The following is a 23528-nucleotide window of genomic DNA, read 5'->3' on the forward strand; positions in this document are numbered from 1 at the left end:
ATTTAACTTGGAGGCCTTAACGTTTGAGTAACCAACTTTGTCTGCTAGCAATTTGGCCTTTACTCAAGAGACATAATGTTTCTCAAGTTGTAGATCCAGGCTAGAGTTGGATTTTTAAAGTCAGGGCAAATCCCATTGCCCCTTGTGTCACTTCACAATCTCTAAATCAGGCTTCCTCAACCTCGGCCCTCCAGATGTTTTGAGACTACAACTCCCATCATCCCTGACCACTGGTCCTGCTAGCTAGGGATCATGGGTGTTGTAGGCCAAAAACATCTGGAGGGCCAAGGTTAAGGAAGCCTGCTCTAAATCAGTACCTCCTTCTGACTGTCTGCAGTTGGGAGAAATAGTAGTCAGTGGCTTCCTCTTGTGGAGAGTTGTCCTGGTGGCTCAGCGAATAAGGCACATGACACACTGGGTAGCTAAAAGTTACTCATTCAATACCCCCTTGTGCCTTCAGTCACAAATTTTGTAGATCTATATTTTTTTCCTTGCCTAAAACCAGCCGACAGATATTGAATAACTGAAAACACTAGATGGGAAGCGGTTCAGCCTGAGCTAATGAAAACATATATAGCATGTCGCATACATGCGTGCTGTTATTGGTGATTCAAAAGGGAAATTTCCAAGCCAGCTCCAAATTATCTTTGAACAGAATGGTGTGAATGATGGATGAGGTAAGGAAGTCAAGCAAGGACGTTTACTGTGTCGTAAATCAAATTGCAAAAGTGAGGGGCAGCTGCCTGATGATGCAAACCTGCCTGAGAGCAGAGCCCTTGGAGAGTATCAGTTGGACCTCACTAGATAAACAAAGGCATATGTGAAATCTCCCCCTGCCCCTTTCCACTGCATGGAACGCTGCCACTGCCAAGTATAGGAGCTCAGTTTCCATTTATAGCTGCATAACCAAAAGGACTTTCTCCCCTCCCCTTTTGGTAGTGCACCTGATTTGCAAACAGAAGCTCCCAGGTTTAATCCCCAGCATCTCTTGATAGAACTGGAGAAATCTTGCCAATCAGCATAGGACCAATGGCCTGGCCCCATATAAGCAGGTTCTTCGGTTCCTTATGTTGTGCATTCTTTTGCCTCCCTTGCCAGGAGCAGTTCACTGAGCCCTCGGGAACATGGGAAGCTTCTTTATACTGAGTCAGATCATTGGTCCAAATATCTCGGTATTGTCTACACTGACTGGCAGCAGCTCTCCAGGATTTTCAGGCAGGGGTCTCTCTCATCCCTATTTGGAGATGCCAGGGACTGAACCTGGGACCATGTGCAGATGCTCAACCACTGAGCTCTTTTGTCCTTACCCAACAAAGTTGCCTCCTTAATCCCATGATCAGATGTAGGAAGCTGTCTTATACTGAGTTAAACCATTGGTCCATCTGGCTCATCTAAAGTGGGTAAGAAGTATTGAAAATAAAGAGACAAAGAAAGTTTGCCCATTGGCTTTCATTGAAAATGCTTTTAAATCCACATTCTATTCCAGGGATGGGAAATCTGTGGCTGTTCAGGAAAAGTTGGACTCCCGCTTCCCTCAGTCTCAGGAAGAATGAACAATGGTCAACAACCTCTCGAGGGTCATAGGTTCCCATTCCTGTTCTACACAATACAGTACAGTGGTACCTCGGGTTACATACGCTTCAGGTTGCATACGCTTCAGGTTACATACTCCGCTAACCCAGAAATAATGCTTCAGGTTAAGAACTTTGCTTCAGGATGAGAACAGAAATCAGGCTCCGGCGGCAGCAGGAGACCCCATTAGCTAAAGTGGTGCTTCAGGGTAAGAACAGTTTCAGGTTAAGAACGGACCTCCAGAACGAATTAAGTACTTAACCCGAGGTACCACTGTACTCACATTCTTCTATTCCTTTTTTAAAACAAAAAACTCTTTATATTTGAAGGAACTCTAACATGTTTATTTTAGAATTGCATCTTATGGTCTAGTAGCTTAAGATACCACCACAATAAATGCAATGAAACTTGGAAATGCTCCAGAACCCTTGTTTTGTGCTTCCTGCAGGGGACAGTACTGTTCGATGTGAACAACTGGATCTGCTTCAGGATTGGCTGGCTGATTTCAGAAAATCTACCTCCTCCTCCAGCACAGCCAATCCAGAGGAGCTGGTGGCATTTGATGTACTCTGTGGAGATCTCAACTTTGACAATTGCTCATCAGGTGAGACAGCCACTTATTTGCTTGATGTATTTTAAGCTGCTAAGCCCTAGGCATGGTGCACAGCACAGCAGTGCTGGTTACACTGCCCTAAATACCCCTCTGCCCATGGTGGTTGGTGCCCATTGGGACTGGTGGGGCAAAGGGCAGAGAAATCCAGTAAAGAGTAGATAAATCCGAGCCAGTGGCAGGCAGAGCTAATTCTACTTTTACTCCTATCCTCCTCCCTGCTAAAGAAAACACTGAGATTAAGGAGAGCAAAGCTAGCAGCTAGTGTCATCCCCTGGACTGTAAGAAGGCAGACAGGGGTAGGCTGGCTGGTGATAGACCAAGGTTGGTGGGGCAGTGCCTCATTCATCCTAATGGACCAGCCTTCGTTGGCCAACACTGTCTTGTGCCTGGAACCCCTCTGGTCTTTACCCTCAACTTCTTCATCACCATCCTTTTTTCCTAATTATTCCCTGCTCTCCTTCCTAGTGTGAAGTTCATGACAATGTACTGGGATAAACAAGGGTGAAGTAGAGTTATAATGAATCACTGGAGGAAGCGATGCTTTTTAATAAATGGGGTTAATTTATTAAAATAAACAGAGATAATGTGAAATGATGCTGATTTATTGCTGCTCATTCTGTTCTTCAGTTTGCTTTTAATTTAGTTGTGCTGCATCTTTTCTTTGTAAACCACCTTGCACTTGACTTTATCATAGAAAGACAGGCATAAATGGCCAAATCAATAAACAGAAGCTAGGCTACTGCAAGGACTGGGCAGGCCTTTTAAAATTCTCCCTGCTCTTTGCAGGCAGCAAAATGGGGAGTGGGTGGATTTCACTGAATATCCAAAGGGTGAAATTCTCCAAAAGTTTTCCTAGAAATCTCTTTTTGGAGAAATTTTTAGCTTATTGAGGTTTACAAAGATCCAAGTCCTTTTAGCTGGTAATAGAGATTGAGAGAAATTTGATTCGGTTCTCATTTCATGGCCAACTTGCCACATTTGCCGTTTCCAAAGCAAGATGAGAACAAAATTGGATGATTTGAAAATTCTGAAGGAGTGCCGTGTTTCAGCTCACATTTTGTTTTGGAAAGTGCAAATTTCCTTTAAACGTGAACTGAACAAAAAATCTCCCCCATCCCTAGAAGCCATTTATAGCCTCTGGTATCATTGCTAGCAGCACTGATGGACAACAGAGGCTCCAGCGGATCAAGACTGCCTCAGCCCTTAGGAGTCAGTGCCTGTGATGGACCTATGAAATGGGCAATAATCAATTGGCATGAGACTGAAAGAGCTACTTTTTGGCAACCTTTTTTTTTTTGCCCCCACCCTTAGATACCTGGATGCAAATCAGGTCACTGCTCTATAAAGTAAGATTAAGAGGTGTGAACCCTTGCCAGATGATCTGATCGGCATAACCTTCAAAGCACTGTTTTATTTTTAGCAGTTTGGCTTCTTTCTTCTTACCGCTTTTTAAAAGCCTCGCATTTATGGATTGTGTTGCCTTGACAATAGACAGTGACAAATGACATCATTAGTGCCGGTGGCAGCCACTTGTGGGATTCCCCCAGGAGAAGCAAAAAGAAATTCTTTTTTCTTTTCTTTCAGGAGAGATGCAGAAAAATGATTAAGAGGCATCATAGGTTTCAGGTGTTTGCACAGGGTTAGCTCTAAAGCAGAATGGAATGAAAAAGTTTAACTGCATAAACCTCTCCCCATATGAACTGACCTGGACCCTACGATCATCATCTGAGGCCCTTCTTCATGTGCCTCCTCCGCGAGAGGTCCAGAGGGCAGCAACATGAGAACGGGCCTTTTTTGCAGTAGCTCATCGTTTGTGGAATGCTCTGGCGCCTTCACCACATATCTTTAGGTGCCAGGCAAAAACATTCCTTTTCCCCCAGGCCTCTAGCTAGTTAACCAATCTATGGCCTTTTAATCAGGGACTTGTGTGTGTGTTTGTATGTATGTGTGTGTGTTGTTTTCATTGTATGTATTTTTGTGTTTTTATATTGTAAACTGCCCTGTGATCTTTAGATGAAAGACGGTATAGAAATTTTATAATGAATAAATAATAAACAATTGCCCAAAACTTAACAAGACAATTTTAATGCCTTCAAATGGCATTTCCAAATAATTCCTCCTCCCCAGCAAACTGCAGCAATAAAATAGAAAATTCACCATATTTGACTGCTTGAATTAGCTGCCTGCCTTAGCCAATCTAAAAATAAGTCCAACCCCAAGGAATAATTGACAGGTCTAGAGAGATCTACATGGGAGTAAGGAAGAGGAAAAGAAAAGACAAGTGTATAGTGTGGGCTTTATCCATTGCTAGTCATACTTGGAGTAGACCTAGTGCAGGTCCATTAATTTCAATGGGCTTACTCTGCATAAAACTTAGTTGGATACAACTCTTCCATGTTTTAATGAATTGCTTAGAGACTGCCTTGGTATTAAGTGGCATGGAAGTAAGTTAGGGTTGCCATATTTCAAAAATTAAAAACCAGGACACCCAAGCTTTTTTAAAGGAAACCACTGAAATTGTTGAGCTTTTTTTTAAGGAAATTCACAAAATTGGTGGGGTTTTTTTAGGAAGACCTGAAAGTTGTTGAACTTTCTTTTAAACAAAAACACCCAACCCCCCCCCCACAAAATTAGATTGACTTGCCTAAGATCCAGGACAAAATGCTGCAGTTCAGAAATTGCCCTTCCGCCTTTGAAATCCCAGTGATGTACAGGAAAATCCAGACATAGGGCAGCCCCAAGTAAATGCAATGCAATATAAATCCAGGATGAGTGAGGAATGCCCACTGTGTGGCCTCTGGTTTCTCAAGCTGTGGCCTCTAGATTTTATTCCCTGACCATTGCCTGAGCTGGCTGGGGCTGCTGGGAGTTGCAATCCAGCAACATCAGGAGGGCTGCAGGTTGCTCAACCCTGCCTCCCCCTGCCCTTGCCTTTCTTCTCATGCCACTGATGTCCTTATTCTTGGTCCTTTGTGTTCTCGCTACAGATGACAAGCTGGAGCAGCAGCATTCCTTGTTTACGCGCTACAAGGACCCATGCCGGCTTGGTCCAGGGGAGGACAAATCCTGGGCAATTGGTAAGGGATGCTGCCATGGCCTTGGGCTTGGGTTGGGAGCAGTGCTTGGGGGGGGGGGAGCTCATTAATCTGTTCCAGGTCACCCCCTCCGAAAAGGAATTAGTTCATTTCCTCTGGAAAGGAAAGAATTTCCATTTCAGTTCAATTCACAACCCATTCACATAGTTCTCAGCGGTTTTTGTTTCAGCCTTCAGAATTTGACAAGCTGCTCTGCTGTTGTATAAAATATGCTTAAGAAGATTAAGAAAACATCAAAACACACACTCGCGGTGTAACACGAATAATGGTTTTATTTATCTTCCCCAACCATCATTGTATTTAAGTTTAAAGAGCGGCATGACATTTCAGATGGAGAGGGGACTAAAGATGGTGGAAAAGAGCTGTGCACAGGGCTTGGCAGGTGCTGCCAACCAGCTGGTTGGCATGTACAAACCCCCTCCTGGCCCAGCTGCACCTTTACCTGCCTCAAAACTGGCATCATATATGGAAGCAGCAACGCAACTCAGTACTGCATACAGACTCTGGTCTACATCCATTAGGGAGAAAGCCAAGGTTGATAGGAGACCCATGAATTCCTTTCTCTTCCTAGGAACCTTGTTAGATCCAGAAGGACTATACGATGAAGAAGTGTGCACAGCAGATAACCTGCAGAAGTAAGTACCGCCTTGTTTCTCTGCTTATACAATATAGTGGCTGCTTTTTAAATCTGCACCACCAATGAGTATTGCTTTTATATTTTGAATAGTGTTTTCAGTGGTGGTGGTGGGGAGGAGAGAGTGTCTCTTTCTTCGCTCTCACTCAGTAGGTTCCAGTACTCACCCTGAAGTTGTTACAGTAAGTGCCACACTTGTTAACAACAAAAAAAGAGGTACTGGTACTGCGTACCCTTGAGTACCCCCTGAAATAAAAGGCTTGCCGATCAGAAGGTCGGCGGTTCGAATCCCTGTGACGGGGTGAGCTCCCGTTGTTCAGTCCCAGCTCCTGCCAACCTAGCTGTTTGAAAGCACGTCAAAGTGCAAGTAGACAAATAGGTACCACTCTGGCGGCAAGGTAAACGTTGTTTCTGTGCGCTGCTCTGGTTTGCCAGAAGCGGCTTAGTCATGCTGGCCACATGACCCGGAAGCTGTACAATGGCTCCCTCGGCCAATAAAGCGAAATGAGCGCCGCAACCCCAAAGTCGTCCACGACTGGACCTAATGGTCAGGGATCCCTTTACCTTTACCCTCATTTCCAGATTGATTTGGGGCTGAATCCAGGGCAGGGTGAACAGTTCCTGTGTTGGTCCAGACTGGAGGGCCTAGACCTCATTTCCGTTCTACTCTGGCATGTAGGATTTGCCACAGTGCAAACTGACCTATTTTTCCCCTCCCCAAAATCAAATGCAGTAAAATTCCACAGGCCCTAAGGCAAAAAAGTAAGCACTCACAAAGTTTGTGGTCTGTAGCACTTCTGAAAGCAAACTTCTCATTTATTTTAAGTCCAGTTCCTCTTGGTCTTTCAAGACACCTTGTTTGATTGGCATTTAATCCCCATGTGTAATTGATGTGTTGTCAAGCAGCTCTCAAATTGTAATGTCATCTTTAAAAAGAAAACTTGCTGAAGAGCTTGCAAATGATACCCATCTGAAATTGCTATTGTCATTGACAAACTAGATGAGGTTTAGAATGGACTCTTGTGGAAATCCTTCAATAATAAAATTTGCCCAAGCTATAGAAACTAATTTATCACCCTATTTATACTGGCATCAATAGTTCTGGAAAGAGCCCAGTAAATTAGGCTTCCATTAGACTTCCAGCACCAACCTCTGGAAATCTATTAATAAAGTTAAGAAGCCCGCACTATTAAATACATCAATAAGAGTGACTACATGGACCTATTTCCTTATTTAAAAGATCAATAAACACCGTTGCTACTTAGTCACAATGTGCCTCCACCTCTGACTTGATTAATAGGATACTGTTAGGGCAACTAGTGAAGAAACGGCCATTTAATTAAGATATTCACAGACCTAGGGTGGATTGGTTGTTGGTCTCTTTCACTTAATACCAATCCACTATTCAAAGGGGCGGTCACATGCCTATCAGTCAAGTTTTATTGCGGGTCTAAAGCTGTCACAATGTTGTATACAGTCAGGTTATAGTCTATCAGCCCAGACAATCTTTGGCACCAAAAGGGCAATTTCTCAGTTGCTTATATTGATTATCATGGCGGATGTCACTGAGATTGAAGTGGCACACTTTTCTGAACTACATAATTTTTCAGTGGTATCGGAGAGATGGAGTTACTTTTGTGACAGGGTGGTTTTGGAGGACTTTACAGCTACTTTTAATACCTACTAAAGTAGATACAGTGGGGAAGAGCAGCCTTAGCTTAGTGGTAGATCATCTGCCTTGTGTGCAGTTGGTCTCAGATTCTGCCCTGGGATCTCCCGCCCCAAACCCTGGAGAGCCACTGCCAGTTAGTATAAACCAGTAGTGGGGAATCTCTGGTCCATGGGCTTAATGGGAGCTGGCTGGCAGAGGTCCTAATTTGGCCCATGAGGCCATTTCCTCAAAACCATGCTCACCTGCCCGACACCTAAAGTCATACATTATGAGGGGCATGTAAAGATGCAGCTTTCCCCCAACAGTGGAGTGTGGAGTGCTGCCAGTCAGCTAATTTTCTGCACCCGCAAACCCCTGTGCCTCTTATTGTGTGGTTGGATTTCAAACTTAATGAGGAAAGGGAAACTCTTCACCTGCCATCATGGTGCAGTCAAGAAACTGAAAGGTGGGAAGTGTCACTTCCAGGGTGCCATAGGCATAATTTTCAGCTCTGTGGCATCCAGAACCCAAGCTTCTTTCTGTTGACTGACCAACAAAGATTGTTTCCTGTAGAGGGGAAAATGGGGGAATACAGGCAGGGCAGTCAATAGATCGGTAGATTTTAAATCTCAGTGGAAATATGTAGACACATATATTTTATGTCCTGGGGAGAAAAGCAGCTGGGGGTGGTAATTTGAGTATGGATGGGGGAGAAATTCAATTCAGTTAGCACTGAAAGGAGAACTTAACCTAATTTGCAGTTTCAAAAACAACATGTGAACTGAAGCAGCCAGCCTGGGTGGCCCCCTAGAAGGTTTCAGTCTGGTGCTCCCTTCTCAGTTAAATGCATAGGACTGTGGTAGCACATGTAACTCATTGTGCAAAGGTAAAAGTCTTTCATGGACTGGCTGGATGCAGAAGAGTGGTGGGAGGCAGAAATTACAATGCGCAAAGGGATTCCAGGCATTCTTAAATCCACCATTTATATAAAGTAACCGCACCATAGAACACAGCCATTTTTCAAATTAATATATTGCAGGAAATATGGCGAAATGTGTTGCACACACACCAGCCACTTTTCTCAGCTTCTTGCTTAATTTGCTATTATGAAGCGGAGATAATCTGCTGGTGTTTCAACAGAGGTCAATTCTGTCAGAGCCACAGCTCTTTCATTAAAAAAATGAAAATTCCATGAGTTTTCCCCCCAAGCAGTCTGAAGAATGTCTTGTCTGTGGCACTTTTGAAGACAATTAATTATATAACGGTCCATATTTGAACCACCATCTTCATAGAAATGAACCTCCCTCTTTGCAGTTAAAAAAAATTGCATCCAGGGATCATTGATAAGTATTGATTCCTTGATACTGAAATTAATCAGAAGCAAGCTAGTGTCAATTGACTTAGATCTCCAGAGATAATACTTCAGAACATGTTAAAACTGGATTTTACATTTTAAAGGTTGATAAAGGCAGGGTAAGAAGAATCAATTGTACCAATTATTTTCATATGCTTTTAAGTTTCTTGAAAAGGACCCACAGGCCTTGACAACTGGTGTCTCCTTTTCTTCTGTGGAAAAATCAAGATTTCATCTCTCTCATTTCCAAAATAATTGATGGTATAGTCTGGTAATTTTGGTGTATGCCTTATTCACAAAGGCCAACTGTGGATCTTCAGTCCAAGACTACTGTTTGAAGAATTAGCCCATGATTCACCACAAATTGTCAATAATCCTATGCACACTTACTTGGAAGTAAACCACATTGCGTTCAGTGAGATACTTCTGAGTAAACATCTAGGGAAGTACACTGCTTTGACTGCCCCTTCCTCCAGAACTGGACAGCCAAGGAGAGGCATGCTTTATTGTCCAAGGATACAAGAATCAGGGTTCAGTGGCAGAACATCTGCTTTGCATGCAGAACGTCCAAGGTTCAATCCCTATTATCTCTAGGTAGGATGCATAGCTGTCAACTTACAGATTTGAAAATAAGGGACCAGCAGCCTCGAAAATAAGGGATCAGCAGCCAAAATAAGGGATTTTAGTCAACCAGCAGCACAAGTGGTGGTTCCCACAGCACAGCAACCTGCCAAAGGGGATGCAGCAAGGAAAAACACCATCACCTCTCCGCTGGGAAGCGCTGAGCAAAGGCGAGTCCCCAGGCAACGCAGCCGATTTGATCGGCACAAGGCATGCAAACTCCACCCCCCAGTTGATCTTAGACTCCTTATTGGGTGAGCAACGCAGCCAAGCAACACAGTTGGAGCCTCCCTCCTCTCTGGCCGGCAGGGAGGGAGGGAGAGGAGCTGCTTCCTTTGAAACCCAGGAAATTTAAGGGACATCATCAATCCGGGACAGCAGCGGGAAACGGCGCTGGGATAAGGGAGTTTCCCACCAAATAAGGGACGGTTGACAGCTATGGTAGGATGGGGAAAGATTTATGCCTGAAACCAGGTTTCTGACTGTCAGTCAGTGTAGACAATCTAGCTAGATGGACCAACTTATATCTTATTTTTAAAGAATTGTACAGTTCTCAGGAAACATTAGGCACTTTAGAATAACAATAACAACAACAACAATGCGCATGAGATAATTTGTTGATATTGGGTGTGTGAGAATTGTAATGTGTATTTATATGCTATTCCATAGTTTTGTGTAATTAACTGGAAATTACCAATATAAAATGAAACTTAAGAAATAGAAGATCTCATACCTTTGCTATCTCCAGTAAAGCATCCGCCACCAAAAACTGGGAACCCAATTTGTTAGAACAGTGGATGACACAGGTGTAGATCTGACACATAATAAACTGTTGTGTGTGTGTGTTTTTAACCAGGACAATGGAAAGTGAAGAAGGGCGAAAAGCCTATATTGTCTTTCCTACCAGCAAGACCCATCCTTCAAGTCAGAAGGGGAGGAAGAGAGCTTTGAAGGGGAACGGGAGGCGAATTGACTACATGCTTTACACTGAAGAAGGACTCTATCTAGAGTGGAAAGTGGTAAGCCCAGTCACATATGAACAAGCATACTGATAACAGTTCTGCATGTCAGAATTTGGGATCAGCTGTGATGGACAATGCTTCTTGATTCAAGCAGCATTCCCCAAGGCTCACTATGAACAGTCACCCTCTGATGGGATCCCATTATGTTAAGATGCCCCTGGGAGGATGCCCAGTTCTGTTTTTCGTTTTTTGCTTCAGCCATACTGTAGGCAGGGCATCATCATTCTAGAACTCAGAATCAGCCAATGAAGCTGAATGCCAGAAGATTCAGGTCAGGCAAAAGACAGGACTTTTTCCACACAGCAAATAGTTAAACTGTGGAATTAGCTCCCACAAGAAGTCACGGTGGTCACCCATGTGGATGGCTTTAAAAGAGGATTAGATAAATTCATGGGATACAAGGCTATCAGCAGGTACTTGCCACGATGGCAATGTTCTCATCCCACTGTTAGAGGCAGGATTCCTCTGAAGAGCAGTTCCTGGGACCCACAGGTGGGCAGAGTTCTGTAGGTCACCATGAGAACAGAGCACTGGACTATTTGGGTCTTTGGCCTGATCCAGGCTCTTCTGATATGTTTATTTTCATCTGAAACCTTAAAAGTGGTGGGGACACACACACCATAGAGCTCTTTTTAAAAGTCATTTCTTTTGCTGTTCCTCCACAGGAAGTGGAAGAGTTCAGTTTCATTACTCAGCTGGCAGGCTTAACTGATCACCTGCCTGTTGCCATGCGCCTGATGGTTTCAACGGGAGAAGAGGATCCTTAAAAAAGGACCGGTTTTTGGTCCCCCAAGTGTGTAGAGGAGGGAACTTCCAAACTTGTGACCAAGATGCAAGACAGAGTGTGGGATTTTCCGGATGCCCCCACCCCCTCGAGACCAGGCTTGACTCAGACTATCCTCTGGCTGCGATTCTACCTGCTTTTCAGATTCCTCTCCATTTGCATCCTGTTAGGAAGATGTTAAAAAGGGAAGCAGAGAACGTATGTGAATGTGTGCATGGGGAGATGGGGAAGGGAGGGGGGGTGTCAGCCCACCCACAAGCGTCACGAGTTGCCAGGCAACCGGGCAAGCCTGTATTTCTATACTTTCACTGTGGACTTAAAAGGAACCAAGGTAGAAGTCCCAGTTCTTTTGAACCAGTGCCATTCTTACAAAACAACGTTTTTTTATATATATACTGATATATAGCACAATTTAGTTTGTAATCAGTCTCTGTGTTAGTGCTGCTCCAAAAGCGAGTTTTCGAATCATTTCTTTATATATCCTTAATGAGCTAATGCTTAATTTCTCTCTTCTTCTTTTTTTTTAAAAAAAAACCTTTTCTTCCCCACCCCCTTTCCTTTCCTTTTTTCTTTTTAGCCTGTTAATGTTGTAGTAGCATGCCTGCGTCAGAAGCATGCCTCCACATTGCATGCCACTCACTTAGGAATGGAATGGTCAGTGAGGTACCATTGGGGTGGAGGTGGGTGGGCAGGTAGGGGAACCGAGAAGGATGGCAATGGTAATTCAGAACCCAAAGCATCCTGGCGACAGCATTCTTAGGACCTTCAAAACCCAGGTTTGGAAAACAGTGTCATATTGCCTATAAGCAGGCAACTGTCAAAACAGTAGGGCCAAATCCTAAAGTATTCTCTACCTGGAGATAAGATTTCAGAAGATACTATGGCAGATGTGGCAGATACAAGTGGCGGCATCTTTCCTGGACTGGTCCATTGCAGCTTGCAGTATGAGAGGTTTGGCACACAAACTTTCAAAGCTGTCTTATGTCACCACCAGACAATAAGTTGTATCTAACAAAGTGGAATGGAGCTGCCCCTCGTTCTCCTTCCCTTCCCCAAAACCTGTTTGGGGTTCCTCCCCAACCCTCCAGAGCAGATTTTGGGATGCCCAGGAAGGAAGGAAGGGAAGGAGGTTCTGCTGTGCTTCTGTGCTTTCTTGGATACAACCCCGTCAGTCTAATAATCTATCTCAACATTGTCTGCTCTGACTCTCTGGTGGCTCTGACCTGATCTGCAGCAACTTCTGTGTGGATGGGGCCATAATTACCCTTCAGGTTCTGAACTTTTGTGATACCAAAATGCATTTAATAGTGCATATTTTAGAATAAAATGCATACATTGAGACAAAATACATACTTAAATATTTTCTGATGAAATGCATATTGAAATCCATATCAAAATACTGAAATACAAATTCTTGTGCAGTTTTTTTTAAAAAAAGCAACAGATTAATATGGAACAAGGACAGATTGGATTTATGAATAAACACATGTAATGTTGGCGTAGACTATGGAACCCACCTCAGTTATGTGAATAGTGGAACATTCCTCCACCATAAGATGGTTCTCAGCACATGGAAAGGTAGTATGTCAGGGGAAAGGCTAGCCTAAACCTTCTCTCTAGTGTGTTAGTTTTCTATAGGTGGTGAGCGGGAGAATTGAACTATGTAAACCCAGCCATCACAACCACAAGGGAAACATGACCAATGGAGTCTGCTGAATGCCTGAATTGGCCCATAGACCTACTGAATATGTCAACAAAGTGGCACGGCTGAATCCAACGCAGTTCCAGTGCTGTCTGGATGAAGGAATTGCATGGAACAGATGGGTCATGTGCAATGCAACCACACCAGTGCTATCAACCCTCAAGGAGGTATAGCACCAATGCAGTTGCTTCCTGTTCTGCCTGCCCATCTCAGTGGGATTTCTTCATTTGAGCACGATCAGAGCAACATGGGAACCAGTGGCTACTCTAGTGATGTGTATATTAGTCCTCATACATTGTGAGAACAGAGAGAGCAATGCAAGGAAATAGGTGGTGGAGGGCCTTAGCTAAAACACAAGCAACTTCACCAGAAGCGCATAGCAAGACACAGTAGGAAAGTTCTGTAAATTCTGAATCAGACAGATTAAAAGTGCCACATGCGGAAGATGTGCCTGTCACTTCAAGGAGAGGAAGATCTCACACATTACCATTTGTACCTCTTAACTTTTGTTGCAGAAGATTTGTTTGCTCGCTCTTCTCTTGTGCCATTCCTGCCCCGCTCCCCCAGATTGGTGGTTCAGCTTGATTTGAGGTGGTGGACTGAAATTTCTGAACCCCATCCCTCTTCCCACAGCAGGGTTTGTACAGCATGTATGAAGGAAAGAGTGTCTTTAAACACATGCAGAGTGCCCGAGTTCCCCCCACTAAGAACCATCAAGTGTTCCCTGCCCACCCATTGATAGAGGGAGTGGCTTCTGGGGCAGCGTGGCCTAAACATGACTTCCACTGTCCAGTCACAGCACCTCATTCGTTTATAAGCTCATTCACTTGCAACACTCACAGGAGGCAGAGACGACCACCAATTTGGATGGCTTTAAAAGAGAATTAGACTGGAGAGTTAGAATGAAGGAGAAGTCTATTGATGGCTACTAGCCATGATCTTGTGTTTGAATCCTGCTTGCTGGTTTCCCACAGGCATCTATAAAGTTCATGAATAAGTACCCAGACACTATTATCTATTTCCTACCTGAACACAAATTTATTTTATGAACTCTGAATAGACCCTCACCTGCAACAATCTGTTTCTCTCCTAGTCTGCACTTCTGATGTGGCACTTTCCTTTTTTAGAAGTGACAAGCACACCTTCCAGAGCAGGAAGAATCTGTACCTCTCCAAAATAGTATTGCCACTTATAAATGGTGGAAGATCAAATGTCATAGATCAACCCAATCTGCTTTTCATATCACTCTTGAACTCGGAGGCAGAATTTTCAAATATGCTTAAGCAGCTGTGGGCTTGTCATTCAGCATTATGCACACTGAAACATGTTCCTGTCATGTATTAGGTACACTGGGAGGCACTATTGTTGCCTGTTCAGCTCCAGGGTTGCCAAAATACATTAGGGTGTAGCATAGATTGAGCCAAGCCTCCCCACCAGTCTTTAGCGAAATCTCTGATTTCGTAATGCTTCATAATTCTGCGGTTCTGCAGCTAAGGGCGACAGAGGTTGTTGCCAGTGCAACCAGTACAACATTTTGGATCATCTCGGGAGGGAAGAGCAAGCCCCCAGTTAGTGTATCTTTGTACAGATGCAGTAATTGGGGGCCATCCTCAGTGGAGAGCATGTCTCAGAATCTGGCAACAGATCTCAGTGCTATGGCTGTGAGATTGAACAAGATGTACCATAGAACCAGATGGCTCCAGAAGCCGGGTTTTTCTTTGCCTCTCCTGAAAAACAAAGAACAAGAAATCAAGGAAGATGAAATAAAAGACTGGTGGATCAGAGAGAACTGATGCAAACATTTCTGGAGAAATGGAATACAGTGCAAACATAATTAAAAAAAAATCAGTCATGGGGTTTGTCTGTAAAAGTCAGGGTAGGTGCACTTGAAATGGCTCTAAAAGGGATTTGAAAACTGACTTGGACAATGGGATCTGTACCAGGTTCCAAAATGAAGTCCATAATGACTGCAAAGGCTTGCTACAGGTGGGCCATAGCCTGTAGCACATCATTGCACCTGCAAAATTCTGGAGATATCAGAGTGGGAAGAAATTTGCCTTTTCTCAACCCTCGTAGAGAAGGAGACTTGCCTGCCTCAGCTTTAAGGGGAATCACCTTTCTCCTCCCGTGCTTTGAAAGCCTAAGCAATAGTAAAACTTCCACAGATGCCTGATCAGGCCATTCAAAAGCAGGGAACTCCAGAAAGCAAATAGCTGTGAGCAGAGATTGCAGCAGACCTGCTAAGGCACCACCAATGGTGCAAACTGAGACAGGGTGGAAGGCAGGGAGGCCAACTGGAGGCAGAGCCCAAGACAATGACAGGCGGTGCCAACTGGCTCTACATTTGTTCCCATCCTCCTCCCTGCTGTGTTCTACAAAGGAGGAAGCTGACGGTCAGTGCCACAAGCCATTGTAGGAAAAAGGGCAGGCAGGCTGTGAGGTTGGTGGGGCAGAGCCCATTTGCCCTAGATGACTAGCACCCACAGGGCTGCTTTGCATGTTCCAAGGAAACAGAGGCAGGAAGTGTATTAGTCAGGACTAGTTTGGATCATGTCCAAATCAAAGCACCTTTATGGACTGTACCAACCCCCTGTGGTGGTGATGACCAGGAGCAAATAGGATTTCATCGCCCAGAACAGAAATCAATCTGCAATAAAAACTGCTAGCACATTTGTAAAGCTAAGCAGGGTCCAGTATGGTTTCAAATTGGATGGGGGACTGCATGTTGAGATTCCTGCATTACAGGGGGCTGGACTAGATGACCCATGGGGTCCTTTCCGACTTTCTGATTCTATGAGAGAGAAAAGAAAAAGGCTCCCTCCCCACATATTCATCTGTCTTCATTGCATCAAACTTTCTCTACAGGGGCATGAACCAATGGATTTTCTAGTTCATGGCCCAAGCTAAACCTGACTGATGGTTTTATCTGCAACATTGCTTCTCATTCTACTTTTCTGTTTTGCTTGTATTTTATTAACTTTTTTCTGTCCAAAGCAGTATGAATTACAGCTCATATGCTGTCCACCATCTCTGTCTAGAATGTTTACCACTAGCAGTAAAACTAAGCCAAGGCGCAGTATTTAAATAGCTCCCTTTAAGCTGTGTAAATTACCACCAGATATCCACATTCTGTGATTAGCTGAAGTAGACATGCTGTGTGGTCTATAAGCAATTGTACCAATTACTGCCAAACTGTGCTACACTATTTACAGTTTTAAAAACCCACAAAAGCTAACTGTCTAAATTACAGGTTACTTTCTGGGAATTCTTGCTTTTCTATAAAAAAAAGAAAGAAAGAAAACCAACCCAGGTTTTTCCTTCTTCCCCTTTCAAATTTAGATGCGTTGAGATTTCTTTTTTGTGTGAGTTGTGGGGTTTCTTTTCGGGGGGGGGGGGTGTCAGGGCCAGTTTTGAAGTAAACTTTCTCAGAGTTTATCATTCCTGGATTTTTAAAACTGTAGAAAATTTGATAGTTGTAAAAAGAGGTAGATACTTTTGGATTAATCAACAACAATGTCATTCGTAACCATTGAATAGTATTGTGGGTCAAACTTTGGGGAAACTTTTAGGCTGGGAATCGTATTCCTTTGCCTTATTAGTGCATTGACCTTGTGCCTTCTGCTGCCTTGATATGCTATGGAAGAGCTGGAATCCTATTTGAGGGCAAATGGAAGAAATATACTTCTCATTCCAGAGATCAGTGTTTTGAAAAAGAAAAGTAAATTCTGTACATCTGTGATCACATTCTTTCCTGTTATTGCAAATTTACATTTTGTCCAGACAACAGCTGTATTATGTACATGGCCTAAAGTCCCTTAGGATCCAATTTTATTTTCAATGATGGGGACACCAGATGGAAGGATAAAACACCCAGATCTTAGAGCATATTCCAGTATTCCACATAACCCAATGGTGGGAGGAAGTCACAGGAGCTGTTTCAGTTATCACTGAATACCACCTTCTCCTCCCTATTTGTTGGGGAGGGGAGAAATCTTGAACTTATGCGAAGGTGGTGAACATGGTGTGCCCTTTGTCACCTTGTCCTTAATCCCTAGTTGAAATGTGGCTATTGAATCCTGTGCATGCCATCCCAGTCCTGCAGATAAAGGCAGTCCCTGAGCTGCATGACTGATTCTGGTTGCCATGCCTTGCCCCAGACCAGCCTTCCCCAACCTGCTGCCCTCCAGGTGTTTTGAACTACAGCTCCCATGAGCCTCAGCCAGTGGCCACAGGGGTTGTAGCCCGAACATCTGGAAAGCACCAGGCTGAGCCAGAGGAAGCTGAGCACAGGCTCTGATGTATGTTGAATTTATAAGTCTTTGTGCACAGAGTGTCACAAAGGGTTATCACCAACCAAGCTCTAGTCAGAGTAGGCCAACTGAAATTAAAGGACCTAAGTTAGCCATGTCCAGTGGGTTTACTCTGAGTAGAACTAACCATGGATATAACACAATCCTTTCCCATTGGCTCCCCTGTATGTTGCAAGGGAAAATGCCCTGATTTATTCACATGCACACCAATCATAACTGTGTTAAAATGTGCCTGCACTTTGTATTTAGGCATTGGTTCCTAAGAACTTGATTTCCCACACTTCTACAACTAGCCAGTTCCCTACCAAAGGGACTCCCCCAAGTGTTTTTCTAAGACTAGGAAATGTTGACATTTGAACAGGCATCATGTGCACATGCACAACGCCAGCAAAGTGAAACTAGAGATAGAGGATTTCTTATGAAAGCCACCTCAGGTTTGGCTCATGCCGACCGTTCAAAATGGTTAACTGGTCGACTCAACGAGCTCCCCAAAGGCCTGTTTAAATGGGAGAATCAAATTCAAAGGAGCAGAAACCATCTGCATCTCCTCAAAGCCACTCATGACTCAATGAGATACTTGCTCCCTAAGGGAGGATGAGACCAAGGTTAGTGCTGCCTGCATAATTTATAAAACTCTACAAGTATCCTGCGAACCATAAAGCTTTGAAAATGGGTGGAATTTTTGAACTCCAGGAAAATTGGGACATATGGTTCTGGGCAGGGTCAAGTATAGTTAAATCTAGACAGGTGGTAATGGCAGGTCTCTCTATCCAGGAATAAGAACCCTGGACAGTTCTCAGTAGGTCTTGCTGGCTGAGTTGTGAAAGATGTTGCTACAATAGGGAGCTGAAGCCATCTGAGGCCTTCTAAAGCAGGCAAGACCTATTCTGCATTGAGCCCCACCTCCTTGAAGGAGACACCTACATTCCTTAAGAGGCCCTCACCCAATTCTATGTCCTTTGGCTTCTGTGAGGTCTAGAACATTTCTCTTCAACCTTGGGTACCCAGGTGCTGTTGGATATGCTGGTTGGGAATGATGGGAGTTGGAGTCCAACACCATCTGGGGACTTAAGGTTGAAGAACAGTAGTCTCATCCTCTAAGTCCAAGGTTGGTTGTAGGTCAACATCCTCTAGGCAGGAGATCACAGGACCAGCTACTGAATATTCTCTCCTGAGGAAAGTGTCCTGAATCTTGCACTCATCTGAGTCCTCTTCAGAGTCCTGTGGGATCTAGCATCATGGTACATGATATGTATCTAGGAAGTATAGCCTGAGACAGCACTATGCTATTCTTAAAGTATTATATAACACTACCATGAATTCCCTTAGATACAGGATACTTCATTGTCCTTTTTAGAGTTGCCATGGAATTTCACCACGGACATTTTGAAAGTGAATTTGTTGGTCCCTTGTTAGGAGAAACATTTAGGGGATTTTAAGGGAAGAAAAAAAAGTTTTGAAAAACATTGAGCAAAGAGTTTTACAAACATGCTTGTTTGGACTCACAATAACCAGGTTGCTAGGCCATGGTGTGTTGTGACCTGCCATTCACCAGTCAGCATTAGGAATCCAAGTACAGGGGGTATAGGACTGGTGAGAAAACTCTCTGCAGAGAGAAAAATCCAGGTGTCAGAGGGATCAACAGATTTCATTTAAAGTGATCCTTCAAGGTCATTTTTGGTTGATTCCTGCTCCAGAGAAAAGTATTAGGAATGTCAAAGAAGGAAGGAAGGAAGGAAGGAAGGAAGGAAGGAAGGAAGGAAGGAAGGAAGGGGTTTTTAATGAGAGAAATTAAACAAGACCAACTATGTTTCCAAGAGAGCCTCTCCACATCCCTAATTCTTCTTAGGCAATTACAGGACATCAGCCCCCCTGGCTACTTAAGGGAAAACTCCTGCTCAAGCTGAATTACATCCAAGAATATGCTCAGGGCCCCTCAGTCTATAAATTCACAGCCCTCTTACCTAGGAGTAAGTCCTATTTAACTCAGTGGGACTTGTGTTTGAGCAGACAGGAATAGGACTGCACTATCAGTTACTGAGTGATTACACTGTCCATCATAGAATATGGTTTCCAACCGGATATACTCGATGTCAAGGGTCACCAATGTGATGTGCTTCCACTGTTTTAGACTTCACATTCCATCTGCCCCAGCCAGCATGCCCAGGGATTGTGGGAATTGTGGTCCTCAACATCTTGAGGGCATTGCGTTGGCTATCCACACTCTTTACATACAGTCCATAAGAACACACCCACCTTCACAACTTCCTCTCTTGAGAAATATTGGACTCAACTTCCTGTCTGTAGCTACTGCTGTCTGATATTCTGTAAGTGCTCTCCTTCCTTCCCTATTAATACTGTGCTTATTAGTGCAAAGTACATAACCTAATGACTCCCCCTTGCCATGCCTGCTGTTGCTAAATGGAATTTTTAAAATTTGTTGGGTCTGATAGCTTTGTTAAATAATATTTAGCAACTGATGCTGCCCGTTAGCTACAACCTAGTCCTCGCCAGAGGTTATGTGCAAAAGGTGCTCCCTTATACTGAGTCTGTCCATCTAGTGCTTCTAGTAGGGGTCCCCTGTAGCCCTACCTAAAGATGCCAAGGATTAAGCCTGGGACCTTCTGCATCCAAGCAGTTCTTCTCCAACTCCGTCAGTCCCAACCAGCATGGCCAATGGTCAGGGATGATGGGAGTTGTAGTTCAGCAGCATCTGGAGGCCATCAGGATGGAGACAGGTGCTACTATGTTGATCAAGCATGATGAAATAGGGAGGGAAGGACATGTGTATACTTAGTATCAGCTTGTTCTTTCATGGCAGAAGTAGACCTTATGAGAGACACAGAGTTGGGTTTATTGCATATCTGTTTCCTGCTTCTTCATATAACACAACATGTAGCATGACAACACCACACTGCACATTCCTTGGCACACAATAGTTGATTGTGCGGCATGGGGGCGGGAAAACATACAGCATAATGAACCACATTAATGGTTGTGTCATAGGATACACGTCACCAAGAATCACTGAGAGACAATAAGCAGCAGGGGCTCTGTGCTTCTTGAAAAATTGAGGTCTGCCCAAGTTACAGGATTCACAGAGTGTCCAGCCTTATTCAGCTGTAGTGATCTCAGTCTGAAAAACCAGACAGAGAATCAGCAGCATTTCCTGAAAGCGCCCTCCTTTCTCTTGCCTTGTTTCAATACTGCTGGGGTTTGTTAAACCATAGTAGTGGGAAACTGTGGTTTCACTTCCAACTACATTCACACTGTGTTTCACAATCCTGGCTTCTAATTAGAGCTTAAACCGCAGTTTCCCAGATCAGATATAAAATAGTGAAACAAGCCTGAGAAGCACTGTATAAAGTTGTAAGAGACAAAGGAGGTAATGCATGCCCAAACCTCTTCTTCTGGTAAACTATGGTTTGTCAGACTGAGATCGTTCTGTATCTGAACTAGGCCACTATCTCAGACATTAACTAGTATACGTAACAGCAAGCAGCCACAGTAGCTCGATAGACCCTCCGTGTTCAGATGCAGTTTGAGTACTGGGCACTGTGGACAAATAGCAGGAGAGAAGTCTTCATGTCTCGCTCTTAAGTTTCCCAGAGGTAGCTGGTTGACCACCTTTGGTGAGAAAATGCCAGACTAGATGGACCTTTGATCTGATCAGACAGGCAGTTCTCATAATGTTCTCGATTGCCATGATTCCAGAAACATGAGCCCTAAAATATGCTCTCCTCCTCTTCCAATGTCTCCTCAGTCTCATTCATCTTCTCTTTCTGTTTCTCCTGCTCCAATTTTTTATTGTTCTTCTCCTTCTCATCTTCCTTCTGCCCCTCCTCCTTTTTCTCTTTCTCCCCCTCCTTCTCTTTCTTCTCTTCCATTGCCACATTTTTTCCAGACAAAAAGTCCTCTCTTCTTACCATTATGGAATACTCAATCGATGACCATGCTACTGCAGCTGGAAGCCACTTCCCTGAGTCCCTAATGAGTGGCTGCAGTCTCATAGAATCAGCCCAGTCCATTTTAACATATGCTTAGCCTGGAATGCAAATCTGCTAGTCAACACATATCGGCCCAGCTCACAGAGTGAAATGTTGCCTGTCTCTGTCCAGCTGGGGAAAGGGAGTTTGTGTAGACTTCAAACTGTGTAATAGAAAAATTCCCAATTTAACTGTTTTCAGTGACAAGACAGATTAATCTTTTTTAAAAAAATAAATAAATCTGGTATTACTAAAGCGGTCATTCTCCTTTGTCCATAACCTGCACACAGTTTAACTATGAATCTTTGTCTTTTTAAATATTGTATTAATAGATTTAGAAAGCCTAAAAAAAAACTTTTTTAATTTCAATGATTTTTTCTGTATCGTATCCTTCTAAAAACTAATGTTTTTATATGGTAAGCACATACAAACCTTCTGGCATTTTTGTTATGATTATATATAATATATAAATATATATTAAAGAAAGCCAAATTAAAATGTTCCATCCATTTCTTTGTGTGTAATGAAATGAAATCAGCTTACACCTCTCTCTCTTTTTTAAAAGATATTTTGGCAAATGAAGAGAAGTCTTTCTTCTTCACTTCTATGGTGCTGAAAGGAATATGGTTGATGCAAATGATATAATAAAATTTTAAGGCTAAAAAATACACCTTCTGTCTATTCTGGATTCTATGGGCAAGATACTAGTGTGAAAGAAGGGGCAGAACATCTGAGGTAAAACACATATCTCACCCTCATATTTCCAAACGAAGTGAACCTCTAAAGGCATCAAGGACATGGTTGTGGCACCATATATGCACTACATATATGGTGTATGTGGTTTGCCACATTTGGTGCAATCTGGCTGCATCAGTGTAAGAAAAATCTACAATGTGTTTACTTCAATTTACTTGGTCTACAGACCATGAACATCAGACACAGTGCGGGGTAATCAGTACAGCCACAACAAAAGGAAAAGAAAAAAAGAGGGGGAGACATGTCTATTGACATTTCCACGAGAAATAGATAGAAATACCAACCATTTTGACTCAGAACTCTTTCCTTTAAAAGTTGTCACCTGACTCTGATGATGACAGCAAGGAACGTGGCTATACATTTCCATGATTGCAGGGCTGGAATCCACCATTAAAGCCCGGGACACAGAATTCCCCAAGGATAGGGAAAGTACTCAGCAAATAAAAAGGGATTTAATAATTCTATAAAAATTGCAATATAGGAGAACACACACAACCCAATTGCCAGAATCCAACAGGTTTGGGGGGATTCTGAGCTAGAATCAGGGTTTCCCGTGTTTGAAACAGATTCTAAAATGACAGACATTCAAGTGGGAAATGCAGGCCTGCCAGACTCAGGGATTTTGTGGCTTGAACCATTAGCCTCTGAGGCTTGGGGCCAGCTTAGTGTGCACTGGGCTTGTTTGCAGTCAGGGCTCTTTCTAGGTGTGGAAGGGACCATTGGGGCAGTATGTACAGAAGCAACACCCATGATTGTTAGGCGGCATGTACTTAAAATATTAAAACCCAACCTTTAAATGAAATTAACTATATTAAAACCAGGAAACAGCACAATGGCAACATAGCCGTCAAAACGTTACAATTTGTAAGAGAAAGGAAGAACCATTTTCTGCCCCCCCCCAAGCCCTGCAAATACAGTGGTACCTCGGGTTACAGACGCTTCAGGTTACAGACTCCGCTAACCCAGAAATACCTGTAGTACCTCAGGTTAAGAACTTTGCTTCAGGATAAGAACAGAAATTGCGTGCTGGTGGGGCAGCAGCAGTGTGAGGCCCCATTAGCTAAAGTTGTACCTCAGTTTAAGAACAGTTTCAGGTTAAGAAGAACGAATTAAGTTCTTAACCCGAGGTACCACTGTGAAGGTTAAGGTTTTTATGTTCTGCTGTAGTAATTAGAAAAAAAGTCCACTAAATGTTTCCAGAATGGAACCACCTGCTTTCATGCATCTGTAATAACTGTCGGAGGCAATCTGCCTCTAAATACCAGGTACTGGGAACCACAGAATGGCGGTTTCAGGCCTTGGGCAGAATTCTTTAGTCTATCTTCTTAAATGGAGGGGGGGCTGTGAAGTGGTGACCCACGCCCCCCTGGCGGTGGTGATCCCAGGGTTCCCCTTTAAAGGGGTCTTGAGGGGAGGCACTGGCCATAC

The 23528-nt window shown here is 43.5% G+C and overlaps 1 protein-coding gene across 1 annotated transcript in view; it reads left to right on the top strand.

Moving 5' to 3' along the window:
• SMPD3 (sphingomyelin phosphodiesterase 3) overlaps positions 1 to 21599 on the top strand; it is a 124458-nt gene extending 102859 nt beyond the window's left edge. Inside the window, exons 5-9 of the mRNA XM_083452677.1 lie at positions 2021 to 2176; positions 5173 to 5262; positions 5852 to 5915; positions 10397 to 10559; positions 11228 to 21599. Of these exons, the coding sequence (XP_083308803.1) occupies positions 2021 to 2176; positions 5173 to 5262; positions 5852 to 5915; positions 10397 to 10559; positions 11228 to 11329 (575 nt within the window). The 3' untranslated portion in view covers positions 11330 to 21599. The remainder of the gene's footprint in view (positions 1 to 2020; positions 2177 to 5172; positions 5263 to 5851; positions 5916 to 10396; positions 10560 to 11227) is intronic.
• The last annotated feature ends 1929 nt before the right edge of the window (positions 21600 to 23528 follow it).

This window comes from Podarcis tiliguerta (assembly GCF_965153285.1).
Source record: "Podarcis tiliguerta genome assembly, chromosome: 8".
Lineage (NCBI taxonomy): Eukaryota > Metazoa > Chordata > Lepidosauria > Squamata > Lacertidae > Podarcis > Podarcis tiliguerta.